The sequence below is a fragment of the Phalacrocorax carbo genome, chromosome 22 (genome assembly GCF_963921805.1).
Source record: "Phalacrocorax carbo chromosome 22, bPhaCar2.1, whole genome shotgun sequence".
Taxonomy (NCBI): domain Eukaryota; kingdom Metazoa; phylum Chordata; class Aves; order Suliformes; family Phalacrocoracidae; genus Phalacrocorax; species Phalacrocorax carbo.
This window is the reverse complement of record NC_087534.1, coordinates 5,589,971-5,603,067: the sequence shown is the minus strand read 5'-3', so window position 1 is coordinate 5,603,067 and position 13,097 is coordinate 5,589,971. Positions and strand designations below refer to the sequence as shown.

At 56.9% G+C, this 13,097-nt stretch overlaps 1 protein-coding gene across 1 annotated transcript in view; it reads right to left on the bottom strand.

Annotated features, from left to right (window-relative positions):
* The window catches only part of PTPRU (protein tyrosine phosphatase receptor type U), a 76,315-nt gene that overhangs the window by 16,940 nt on the left and 46,278 nt on the right, over positions 1-13,097 (bottom strand). The window contains exons 16-26 of the mRNA XM_064471567.1: positions 11,806-11,996; positions 10,524-10,596; positions 9,446-9,522; positions 7,832-7,868; positions 7,376-7,473; positions 7,165-7,281; positions 6,313-6,467; positions 4,656-4,791; positions 4,413-4,562; positions 4,074-4,247; positions 1,895-2,035 (exon numbers count right to left, since the gene is read on the bottom strand). Coding sequence (XP_064327637.1) covers positions 1,895-2,035; positions 4,074-4,247; positions 4,413-4,562; positions 4,656-4,791; positions 6,313-6,467; positions 7,165-7,281; positions 7,376-7,473; positions 7,832-7,868; positions 9,446-9,522; positions 10,524-10,596; positions 11,806-11,996 — 1,349 coding nt within the window. The remainder of the gene's footprint in view (positions 1-1,894; positions 2,036-4,073; positions 4,248-4,412; positions 4,563-4,655; positions 4,792-6,312; positions 6,468-7,164; positions 7,282-7,375; positions 7,474-7,831; positions 7,869-9,445; positions 9,523-10,523; positions 10,597-11,805; positions 11,997-13,097) is intronic.

Here is a 13,097-nt window from a genome sequence, read left to right as displayed (position 1 = left end):
CGAAGAGGACAACAGCCAGTGCAGCTGGCGCCGGGACGCAGTGGACAAATGTACTTCATCTCATGCTTGTCCCGAGGAGCCGAAAACAGGTATGGCTGCGTCAGTGGCTGGGGTTATGGAAATCGGAGACCTTCAGTATATCTGAGAGCTTTCCAGGTCTGCACACAGCCACGGAGAAGCAGATCAGAGTAGGAACACTAGTTCGAGCAGGGTTCACAGACGGAAACATACCCGATGAAGTCATGAGCGGTAAAAACGCTAATCCACAGGGGGGATGTCACTTGTACCGACCCAGGAGTTGAAGACATCTGGGCTTGTGACACGGTCTGCACCAGAGGACACCCACATCGCTCCTCGCTTCGGGTTTCTAAGCCAGTGCTCTCCAAACCAGGGTGTGCCGCACACTCCATCGGGACACGGGAAGGAAATAGTTGAACTTCACAGAATCCCGGAATGGCGGGGGCTGGAAGGGCCCTCTGGAGCTCATCCCTGTCCCACCCCTGCTGGAGCAGGCACCCCCAGAGCAGGGACACAGGGCCGCGTCCAGGCGGGGGGTGAATGTCTCCAGGGAAGGGACCCCACAGCCTCTCTGGGCAGCCTGTGCCCCTGCTCTGGCACCCGCACAGGGAAGGGGTTTCTCCTCATGTTCAGGTGGAGCTTCCCGTGTTCCAGCTTGTGCCCGTGGCCCCTTGGCCTGGCGTTGGGCACCACTGAAAAGAGCCCGGCCCCATCCCCCTGACACCCGCCCTTCAGATATTGATAAGCATTGATGAGATCCCCCCTCAGCCTTCTCTTCTCCAGGCTGAACCAACCCAGGTCTCTCAGCCTTTCCTCCCAAGGGAGATGCTCCAGCCCCTGATCACCTCCGTAGCTCTCCGCTGGACTCTCTCCAGCAGTTCCCTGTCTTCTAGTCATTTTTATTTCATTTAGGTTTCCTCATACAGCAATGGTATATTCTCAAGAGTAAATGACTTCTTTATGATACGTTGGAACGAGACAGGGAGCAACCATGAAAATCTCTCGTACCACACGGAGATTTGCTGCTTATCTCACGGCAAAGGGCTTAAAAGAGCTGTCGAACTTAAAGGAATTTTATTTAACAAAACGACAAGCGTTGCAAGCTTGCTGACGACCACTTGCTGTCAGTAGTATGCTACCTCGCAGATACTGCCCAAAAAATAAACACGCTTACGGTGCCCCTTCAAGGGCAAGGCACCGTTTGAACGACGAGTGAGACAGTAACTGCTCTTTGAAAGGAACCCATGCTATGGAGAGAGCATTTGCTAAAAACCCGAACCCACAACACCTTCCAGGTAGTTTAATGTGAGGCTGAGCATGGCCCCCTCCTCCCCAGCTTCTGTCCCCTCTCCCCCAGGTAACGGGACACCTCCCCCCACCAGTTCACCACATCTGCACATCCCATCACACCGCAAAACCCACGGGACAGCCGCTTTGCAACAGGCTGATTTGCAAAGCCGCACTGACACGCCACCAGTGCCCGAGAGATGAACGTGGGAAATCCCACGTGCCTCAGTTTCCCCTTTGCAAAAGGAGGATAAAAATCAGTTCTTTATAACAAGGTTATACTTGTCGTTAACCTTGTGCCTCCCTGAGGCACCAACACAGATTATGGTACAGCAAAGCAACGCCAACCCATCGCCAACGCAAGGAAGCCAGGCTGCTTTGCTGCTGCCTCGTATCTTTGGCTCCAGCTGGCCAGCCCTGTGCTTACAGGGGGTAAACCCTGGGTGCTGTAGCCAGTCCCATCTCCCCTCGCAGAGGAGCGGGAGCTGAGTGAGCAAGGCAGGGGCTGCAGCACTGCCGTGGCGGTGGGGTCAGAGCAGGACGGGGCCACCCACGGGCCCAGCACAGTCCCCAGGGCGGCAGCACTCACCCATGCGGAGTTGGACTGGTTGAGCTGGTTGAGCATGACGATGGAGGTGCAGCCGTAGTCATACACCAACCGCCAGAAGTCGGTGGTGGTGTTCTGCAGCGGGTGCAGGGTGACGATGAAGGCAGCGCTCTTGGTGTAGCTCTGCAGAGAGGGAAGAGGAGCACCTTTAAAGACACGGTGGTGGCACTGAAGCCACTGCTGTCGCACCCCGAAAAAACAGCACAACCAGAAGATGAGTGCCACCAAAGCCACCTTCTCCATGGTTGAACAGAGCTGGTCTCCCTGGCACAGCCTCGGTCCCTGGAGAGATGCTATAAAAACAGGTCTAACTGATCCCCGCCCTTGGTGGGACAAAAGCACCTGCTTTCTGCTCTCAGCTCTTGCAGGGAAGGGTGTTTTGCACAAATACCTGGGCAAAAGATGTCAACCTCTGAGCAAAGCAGAAGCCGTGGCTGCCAGGTGGCCGCAGCCCTCAGCTCTGCACCCTGGTCCTGCATGAAAGCACCACCCACGGCATCATCCCCCCTCCCAGCACCCCAACACCTCCAGGCACTGAGAGCAGCAAAGAGACAATGGGGTCAATGGTCTTTTCAGAGAGAAGAAAATCCAAATTAAAGACTTCTAGAGACTGCAGGAAGGGGGGGAAGGAGGGAAATGACTGTACTTCTTGTTTGTGCTTTGAATGAGATTTCTCCCCTTGGTCATCCCGATGCTGGCTTGCTGAGGGATGGGGAGCCAGGCTCAGCGCTGCATCAATTAGACTTTTAAATTAACACACTTTAGCTCAAGCCTCTTCAGACACAGAACAGAGCAGAAAATGTTCTGTGCCCACGAATTAGCGCAGCTCTCTGCTAACAGAGAGTCCTCTGGCTGCTGCAAAACCACCTCATTTAGCTCAAGGAAATGCCCTTACGAAACCTTTCCTCTTTCCTCCTGTCCTGCCCGTGGGGCGGCAGCGAGACCCCCACTTTCTGCGCTCAAGGAGGTCGATGAGAGCTGCAGGGCGAGGGGGGTTTCACCAGGTGTTGACCAGGCTTGCCTTGGCACTGGTGTAAATGACAGCGGCTGACACGGAGCAGAGAGCGGCTCCACCACAGTGCCACCGGCACCGCCGCAGCGCTCAGCACCGGCGATGGGCAACACAGACCAATCTCATCTGACAGACAGACGGACTAAGCAAACCGCTTCGGCACTTAAAGAAAATGAGCTGTGGGGTTTATCCCTTCAGCGAGAATTTCATCCAAAGGGCTTTTTCTGTCTGAAAAGAAATTTCTATTCTCTGATCCCATAGCAGAGATTAAGGGAGGCTCAGTAGTGTATAAAAATAAAACAGATATGCAAACACCGAGCAAGCTGAAAACAAAGCTCCCACCCCTCGGTAGCCAAAGCCCGCAGCCCGACGGGTGCTGCTCCCCAGCTGCCACCTCTGCTTTACAAACTGCTTCTTGCTGCGAGAGTAGGTAACAGGAAGATGAGGTCTGCACAAAGGTAAATCACCCAAGGGTGAAAAAACCCAGGGCTCAGCCGGGTGCTGGTGCTCAGCTGCCACCAGGAGGGTTCGGGGAAGGTGCCCAGGGTGCGGCAGGGCTCAGCGCTGCTGGTGCAAAGCACCCCAGCTTATTTCAAGGAGAGGAAAGTGGTTTCAGTGATAAATGACCCATCACTCGGTGTGGGCTCAGAGCCTGCAGCATCCTCTCTGCTCTGCTTTGCGGTCGTCAGCAGGTAGGAAATAGCTTAGCCATCATGGGTGTCCTTTCTAACTGCACAGTAGCTTTGGGAGCAGTCAGAGCCCCCTCAGTTGCACTGGGAGGATGGGCAGGAGGATACACGGCAAGGTGCTGGCAGCGCATGGGGGAGCTCAGTGCTGCCAGCCCCTCCCAGAGCTTCCCCTCCCTCCTGTGCTCCATTTTCCTACGAAATAAATGAAGACCCTTTGTTTGCAGCTTGTTAGACCAGCCAAAAAGCTCTTTCAAGATGAGCAAGATGATGCTAGGCAAAAAAAGGGTTGAAGGACCCCACTACACCGGCCCCAGCCCTTCCTCTCCCTGCACACAGCTGCCATGTGCCTTCACACCCTTGTGCAAAACAAGGGTGTAAATTCAAACCAAGCGAGATTTTGCCGTGAAAAGCTGCCCGAGACAACCCAAACCGGCCCCTTCCCTCCCCACAGCACACTCACATCAGTTAAGGCCGCGTTGATGTAGTTGTTGCTGTCTCCGTCCACGGAGATGAGGAAGGGAAGGCATCGGTCGGGCGGCAGGACGTCCATGCTGCGGTTCCTCTCCCGGTTGCGGGGCAGGAGGGCGATGCTGCACTCCTCCACGTCCAGGTGCGGAGTCACCGAGTTCAGGGTCTGCGAGTACACATGCTCCCCTTAGCTCCTCTCCTGCCTGCACCAGGGCCAAAACCCCCACCTGCTGCTCGTCAGAGCCTGCTGGTGCCAGCGGTGGTGGGCACCAGGAGGGTGAGGAGCAAGGCAGCGTTGCAGGTGGGACGCAGGGATTTTGGGGCCGCTCACCTGGAACTCCTCCCGCAGCTGCGAGGAGTTGCTCTGCGGCTCTATCCTCACCATCTCCTTGTAGGTGGGCTTGAACTCGCTGGCGGGGATGCTGGTCTCCCCGCACAGGCAGGCTTCCAGGATGGCGTCGTGAATGAAGACGTACTGCTCCTTTCAGGGGGAGGAAAGGGGAGAGGGCTGAGCCTCCACAACCTGCTGGTGACAACAGCCCCACGTCCCCGGCTGTCCCCAACACCAGCTCACCTCTGTCTGTATCATGTTGATCCTCCGCGAGCAAAGGGTCTTCACGCAGTTGTAGATGTCCACGACACCCTCACACTCAGCCATGTCCAACATAACGTCCAGGACGATGTAGCAGCCTGTTCTCCCCGTGCCGGCACTAGGGATGGAGGGGGAAAACACAGCAAACACATTCCCAGTCTGCACAGCATCCACACACGGTCCAAGGCGCCAGCGGGCACAGAGCAAGGTCTGTGGGGCCAAGGGCTCAACATACAGCCCCTGCCCATGGGTGTGGGCACAGCTGGGGTCCAGGCAAGGAAGGCGCCAGGACCTCGCACGCCTCCATAACCACAGCCCACTTTTGCCTTAAACCACCTTCTCCACCACCCACTCAAACACACTGCTACAGTGGCCTGGGGGCTGCAAGATGGTCAGGTGGTGGGTGGGAGCGTGGGCACCCACATCTACGGTTCATTTTTGCTTTAAGACAAGAAAATACAGGGTTTTTGCAACAAAACCAGTAGCTAAACCATCTGAGCGCCAAGAGTCCTCCGGGACCTCATCCCAAAAGGGCTGACAGAGGCAGCGGGAGAGGAGGATGCTCAGCGCTGAGCCCTGAGAGCACAAGGAGGCACCCCAGCACAGAGAGGGTCTGAATTCCCCCAGGGAGGACCCTCGGGTGAAGGCTGAGCCCAGCAGGATGCCTGGAGCCAGATGACCAAGCAGCGGCGATATCCCAAATCCCGGCATGCTTGTCCCTGCCTTGAAAGACCTACCGATGCAACGACCCTCCCTGCGATGCGTCGGGAACAGAACCACTCCCCCCGCTCCTTCCCTACAAAGTCTTTTCCAGTGAAATACTAATTTCTGGGGCTGATGAATCATTCGCCGTGATTATCAGTGATTACAGGCTATGGGCACTAATCACACTCGCTGCTGCCAGTGAATGAATACTGATGAGGCAACTGACAGGGAGAAATCAAATAAAAAAAAGTCCCTCCTGCTCATCAGCTCCTCCTTGTTTGCCCAGCGGAGGAAGGGCCATTAACCTGTCGTGTGGGGATGCCTGCTCGGGGACAGAAAGCCACCGCTCCCCGCTCAGACATGCCACCGGTGTTCTCCCAGCTGCAGTGTCCCAGGGGCTGAGCCCTGTGGGGACAGCCCTGCGGGTAACCCTGGGAACGGGGCTGCCCCTCCCCACCTCTCCCTCGGCCAGACCCAACGTCCTGACCATCAGCAGCGGCCAAGCTGCCCGTCCCCTCGTGCCACCCTTGCCCACGGGGGCAGAGCTGTGTCATCAGTAACGGGTGCTGGGGCAGGCTCCAAAAAGGTGCTGCTCCCTGCTTGGCCCCCCTGGACCACCAACAGCCGCTGCCACTAGCCCAGGGGTGATATTTTACAGCCAGATGCCATCGTGGAGGGACATCCAACCTCACACCACCAGCCCCAGTGCCTTCCCTGCCTCAGCCCTTCCTGGTTACAAACCCAATTTATGTATTTTATATTTTCCTGCTGAGTATTTTAGCATCATTCAGAGCTTTTAGCATCACTCGGAGCCAGAGGCTAAGCACCCACCCAGGACACAGCGCTCCCCCTGCAACGACCATCCATACCCCACCAAACCCCAGCCCAGAGGACGCTCCCCACAGCCAGCTCTGCCCCACGGCCATGCACATACCTGCAGTGGATGACGATGGGGCCGGCGTCGGGCGGTGTGGACGCCTTCACCCTGCGGATGAAGGCCAGCAGCCCCGTGGCATGGTACGGGACGCCGTGCTCAGGCCACGACGTGAAGTGGAACTGCTTCACCTCATGCCGGGCCGAGTAGCCCCGCTGCAAGGGAAGGCTGAGATGGAGCGAGGGTGCACAGGGAGGGCAAAGCTGCCCAAACACCTAATTTTCTTGGGAATCCATGATTTTGCCAGCTCAGCATCCAGCGAGACAGACCACGCAGCAGTCGGATGCTTTGACAGCCCCACAGCTCCCTCTTCCTTGGCTGCAAGAGGGTTAAACGCCAGCTGAAGGAGGGAGAGGAGGAGGCGGCGGCAGCCACGGGCCTAATTCCATGAGCATCTTTGTGACCTGCCCTATAACTAGACACTAATTTCACATTCCTGTAGATTAAGGGGTAAATAGCACCAGCTCCATCCCCAGGTACTGTGCTGGAGAGTAATGGCCACATAACCTGCACTCCAGCCCGGAGGAGAAAAAGCATCCTTCACCCTCGCTGCAATTATGTGGTGCTCACATGGAAATTAAATACTCACTCACTGCTGAAACCAAAGCAGGGCTGAGCCGCTTGCCCCGGCAGAGGGCACAGAGCCAGGGAAAAGGCAAAGGGAGAAGCTACCAGCATCCCCAGGGCTCAGAGGCTGCTCCTCCATCAGGGGTGAAAGCCCCATGTTGGGGTAAATAAATAGGGTGTTGGTAAATGCCAATCTAGCGATGGTTAGAGATGCCCGAGGCAGCTGGTCCTCTGCCTGCGAGGGCAGGGTCAGGCAGGCCGCGGCTGGCAGGAACGGTGCCGTACCCTCTCAAGAGCGAAGGTGCGGACGGCGTACTCAGCCAACGTCTCCGACTTCACCAGGGTGATCTTGATGTCCCCGTACATCTCGGAGTCATCTGGCCAGTATTTGGAGCATTTCACCTTCAAGGAGAGGACGGGATGGGGTTTCAGCTCTGCGGAGGAAGCTTCTGGCAGAGCCAGAGCCAGGAGGGAGAGGGATGGGATGGGTCCTTACCCGGCCCACCTCCACCAGCTTGGTTATCATCACGATGCTGGAACAGTGCTCCTGCCACACCATGCGCCAGAAGTCATACACCATCTCCTGCTTGGGCCCTGCATGATGGAGGAAAGGCCACCAGAGATGAACGGGCACCGTGATGCCACCACATTTCCCCTCCTGCCTCTGTGGCACAAACACCCCCACAGCATTTTAAGCAAAACCAAACCCCAATACCCTCCACGTTGGCCAAAACCACCCCTTCGCCCGGGGACACACAGTGCTGTGGGGTGGCAGGAGGGGTGGGAGCTGCTCCACATTGCTACCGCCCCGTTTGGCCCCGAATCAGCCCCTTCCCTCCCCTTCTTGCCCACACAAGGTTAAATCCCACCAGGGACAAAACCCAGCTGCTAAATCAGGAGCTGCCAAACCACCGTCCGAGAGTGCACAGGGAAGAAGGATGGGGCAGCTCACCTTGCGTGGCTATGAAGTGGTTGGACCTGTGGTAGCCCTGCAAGGGAAGCAGAGACGTCAGTCCCAACTTGAAGGGACACTGGGACACTGGAAAGCTGCGGCACAGCCCCGTAAAACATTTCCCAGTCAGCCAAGTGGTGGCAACCCCCCACGTCTGCTGGGCCAGGTCCTGGCCACCAGTGTAGTGCCACCCGCCACTGCAGGAGCAGGCAGCGGCTCAGCAGCCACCCTGCAGCCGGTGCACCCTGTCCTGGGAGGGTGCACGTCCCACATCCCGTGACAGGCTCATCTAACACCCAATCCTCACCCCTGTAATGCACCAAAGTCCCCAGCAGCACTCTGTGAGCATCCTGGGGTCCATTGGCTCGACCCAGTGATATCCCATCCCTCAGCAGCCACACGATGCTGAGCGACAGCCCCGCTCCCTTCCTTCATCCCAGCCACTTACTGAGGCCGTTCCCAGCTCTTAACAGGGACACGCTAGCCCGAAGAGCATGTCCCAGCGAGGCCACTGCCAAAGGGACCAGGGACCCAGTGTTCCACATCCTGGCCATGGCCACCCACCACAGGTCCTTTCATGGGGGATTTCTGTGGGTTGAATTCAGCCTCTCCTCCAAGCACAGGGCCCCTGCTCTCCGTCACCCCGGGGAGGATGTGCCACCATGGAGACCTCACTTTCCCCTTCCCTGGACTGTACCCAAGTTCATCCACACATTTTCCCAGCCTGCCTCTCCCAGGTGCTATTTAACGCCACACTGCCCGGTATGACACCTGGGAGGAGATGGGAGCACAGAGAAGGACGGAGAGGGGAACTGTCTACTTACTTCTCGATTAATCCGAATCTTAAGGATCCCATTGGGACACAAGTTTGAGAGAAAAAGATCAGAGACAGAGACATTAGTGAGGTACAGCTCAAGAGACAGGTTAGAGCACTAGCCCCAGAGCAGGTCATGGAGAGCCACAGGGGAGAAAGGACACACGGGGACAGGGGACAGGCACGGGGATGCTGCTTGGGCACAGGGAACCCATGATGGTTCATCAGGCCACCAATGCCAGATGACATCCTCTGGAAAGGAGGGAAGAGTGGCACTTGCTGCTGCTTCCAGGAGATGCTCAAGCCCCGTGCCTGAGGGAGCCTTCCTGCACCTTCCCTGGCCGCTGGAGGCAACGGGGACATCACTCTTGGGCAACATCACTCTTAGGGGACACCAGGGCTGAGCTCTGCCCAGACTCACAGGCACTGACAGGATCGGGGGGTATCCCAGTGAGTCCCCAGCTGGTCCCTTGGCCCATTCAACATCTGCATCCTCCGCCCAGGGAGGAGGGAGATCCGTGGCCACGAGAGCACGTGAGGGGAGAAGAGAGGATGAACAAGGGGAGGAGAGAGGGAATGAGAAAGGAGGGATAGAGTGGAGCAGAGGAGGGAGAGACGCAGCAAGCAGAAATTGCTGATGGACGTGAATCAGGCAGGCTCTTCATGGCATTTCTCAGGTCACAGATCAGCCTGTCCTGGGCTGAGCTCCTCCAAACGCTGCTGGACAGATGCTGACAGCCCACGGGACTCTCCTGTCCCAGCCCAGACCCTCCATGGAGAGAGGCACCATCCCCACTTACATCGATGTAGTTGGCATTGATGTAGTCTGAGTTGGGATCACCCAGCAGCGGGTGCAGCTTCACACGGTGACGGTCGTCTGGAGAGCAAGGGGAGAAGGGACCATCAGCACCCCAGGGGGGTGAGCATGGGGACGGCATGTCACCCCACCACGTCCCTGGGCGCCCTTTGCGATCGTTTTGCACCAGAAATCTGCCAAACGCCGGCAGGTGGGTTGTATTCGGGAGCAATAAATACAAGCTGGTGGAGGTCTTTCCAAAAGATGGTGGCTTAGACCAGCAGGGACACGGGGGAGCGGCTTTCAGCACGGTATCTCCCTGAGCTCTGCCCAGTCCCGCCACAGACAGAGGGCACCCACCATCTGCCCCGGCAGGGCACCGGGATGGCCAGAGCCCAGAGGGCTGAACGGAGAGCTCTGACCAACGTTCGCTGTCCACCTGGGGACCTGGACAATCCTAGAGCAGAAGGGATAAATCTGTGGAACAAAGCATGTGGGAGGTGGAGAGCACCAGAGCTCCTGGGGGCCCAGGCTTGGTGTCTCCATCCCTGCAGGAACAGCACCAGAGGGGCAGCCTGGAGCAAGGTGGCCGTGCCATGTTGACTGTGGAGGGAGCTGGTGAGGGGCACCCCCTCTTCCACAGGGTCAAGCCATTCCCCAATCTTCTGTTCTAAAAACTCATCCTTTAACCCCTTTGTCTCATCCTGCACATCCATACCAGAAGCTCCCTGGGACTGAGCTGCAGTTTCTCATCAGTCCATACAAGAAAACACCCCCCGTTACCTGGGCCCTTCCAGCACCACCCAATATCATGGTGATGTTACCATCACCCCGAAGTGCCCCATCCTCAAGAGGTATCCAGCCCCAGCCCTCCTATTTGCTCCAGTGCCCGATGCCCAGCAGGAGCTCCCTGGCTGGGACCCCTGCATTAAGCAAGGACCTTTCTGCTGCCCTTGACCAACCAAACCCCGCCAGTTTACCCCTTGCCATGGGCCACACACCTACCAAAAAAAGCCCCCAAAGCCCTTTAGAAGGTTTTTCAAGCTGTTCAGGGTGTCTAAGCCTTTGCTAAAGGCACTCACATGTCGACACGTGATCCTGTCTCCCTTTGGTCTTGTCTTTCTTCTTCGAAGCATCCCAGCCTTCAAAGAAACTCTGTAAGGAAGGGATGGCTGTCACGACCCGAGGGCAGGATTGTAGGGTTTCCCCCAGCCCCACAGCCTTCCCGGGGAGCAGGGCAGACAGGGTGGTCTCTGCACCCCAGCAGCCAGGTCCCACAGGCCCAGCTCCATCTCCGTAGCACGCTCTGCCAGCTACACACTTCTGTTGTATCCACAAAATACCCCATTTTCCAGCAAATTATAGACTGCCTGTTTTTTTTCCAGAGTTGGTTGTGGTTTTTTTCCTAAACCTCCCCAGTCCCTTTCTCTCCCCAGCACAGAATAGGTTTGTGTGTAATAACAGTAACATTCATAGATTGGCGTAAGAGGAGGGAAGTGGAAGGAAATTACATGTTTTCTCCCCTCGCATAATATCTGAGTGCTTTCAAATGACTAGTTCCAAGAACATACAGCAGCTTTTCAAGGAGCAGTAATGATTATAGCAAGGCCTGGTTTGTCCAATACATGAAAGCCGGGGGAAAAAAGCTCCTGCACTTGAAACAACGAAGCATTAAACAGTAATTTCACTGGGAAATTTCAATTGCCAGACCTGTGGGACACTGAGGAGTCAGGAAATCAACCCCACCGGGCGCACTGCGGCAGAGGCGCGCAGAATAACCCACTCCGTTACAAGCGCGCCGGCAGGATGGGCACGATGCAGCCAACGACCCTTGGGAGGGACTTCCCTCCCTCTGGGACCACCCTCTCCCATGTCCTCTCCCTGGGGTCTTCACGGTCTTGGGAGCTGCCAGATTATAGAGAATTTGCTTGTCCTTAGGCTATGGCCACGCTTATCACAGGACAAGTGTGTCGAAGAGCAGAAGAACATGACACCACGGTGCCCAGGAGGACCTGAGAAAGGGAGAAGCATCCGGGTCCCATGCAGGAGGGGCGGGATGATGCACTGCAGACGGGAGAGGTGCAGGATGGCTGGTTTGGCTCATCTCAGGGACCTGTTCAAGCTGACAATTAAATCCTGAGCTGCCAGGACCAGAGATTTGATCCAGACGCAGGGTCACCCCTCGTGCTGATGATGCCTGTCCAGAGAGCTGTGAGCTCCGGTTCCTGCTGTCCAGAGCAGTGCGGCTCCAGGTCTGGAGCATCTTCTCCTCACACACAGGTCCTGCCCGCACTACCTTGTCCATCCTACCTCCCACCTTCCCCGAGACGCCAGCACAAGGTGCTCGCACCAAGATACTCTCACCTCGTACTCCTGCTTGAAGCCATAGCCTTCTGCTGTCTTCATCTGGTTGATATGCTGGAGGAGATCCGCCACCCGCACGGCGGGATGGAGCTGCCCAGTGTGATACGGCGAACCTTTGCGGCCACACTGGCGGCGGGGGGAGCCCCCCAGCAAGCTGCTGGACTCATTGACCACGCTGCTGCGCTGGTCGCCTGCAGAAGGGGAGGGAGAACCAGGGGCCATCAGGGGAGCAAAGCCTTGGACCGCAGCCCCATCACCTCCTTGCACGCACAGAGGAGGACGAGAAGGCACCTGGGAACACCCCCAAGAGATGCTGGTGCTGCAGCCGGTCTCTCTCTGGGGGCCACAAGTGGTCCAGACCCTCTCTGTGCTCTCTGCAGCTCTTCCTACATCACAAAGCCAAAAACAGCCTTTTAGGACCACAGCAGGTCTCGCAGAAATCAGTGGGCAGGACCTTAAGAGGGTTAATAAGCTTATTTCCCATTGATTAGTGCAATTAACTCCCAACCAGACGAGTAAGAGCTACATGCCCAGACATTCACACAAAGTCCTGACTTGAATAATCGCATTGCCGAAGTCTCCAGCCCAGCTTAACAGTTAATTTTCCTCGCTGCTAGATACTGGCACCTTATTCCTAGTGCTGACACAAATGGAGCTCGCTGCTGTTTAATGGGGGAGTTTATGCAGTATTTACCTGGTTTATACCTTTGCCATGTAATTACCAGCAGAGCCAGACTAAGACCTCGCCTGCGTTTGTCGGGGCAAGGTCCCACACTGGCTCCTGAAACCTGGGTTTGCACAAAACCTGACGCTCTCCACTGCTGCCAAGAGATGCAGCAGGCACGGACCCTGCAGCACCCAGCCTGGAACACCATCCACACGCTGCTGGGAAGCAGCTTTGCAAGATGGTGCATCCTGGATGCCGTCTCCCCTAACAACATTTCTAAAAATCACCCTTGCCTGCTTGCTCACAGAGCTCCCAGGCTTTATTTTTTTTGGTCTGCTCAAATGCAAGGAGCTGCCCCTCACCCCCCGCCTGCCCCTCCCAGCTCCCTGTGCAACGTGGGTGCAGTGTGGGGGCAACACGGGTGCAGCACACACACAGAGCAGGGTCTCCATCAGGCACCACAGCCCCAAGGAGACAATGCTCCAAGCTCTGCAACCAGAAACAGCTCCCTTGCAGGCCACCAACGCGTGGCTGAACCAACGGGACAGCCTGGGACGGCCACGCTGCGCCCCATGGCACGGCTGACGGGCGCACCGGCCGCTGGGTTTAATGATAAATTAGTTGC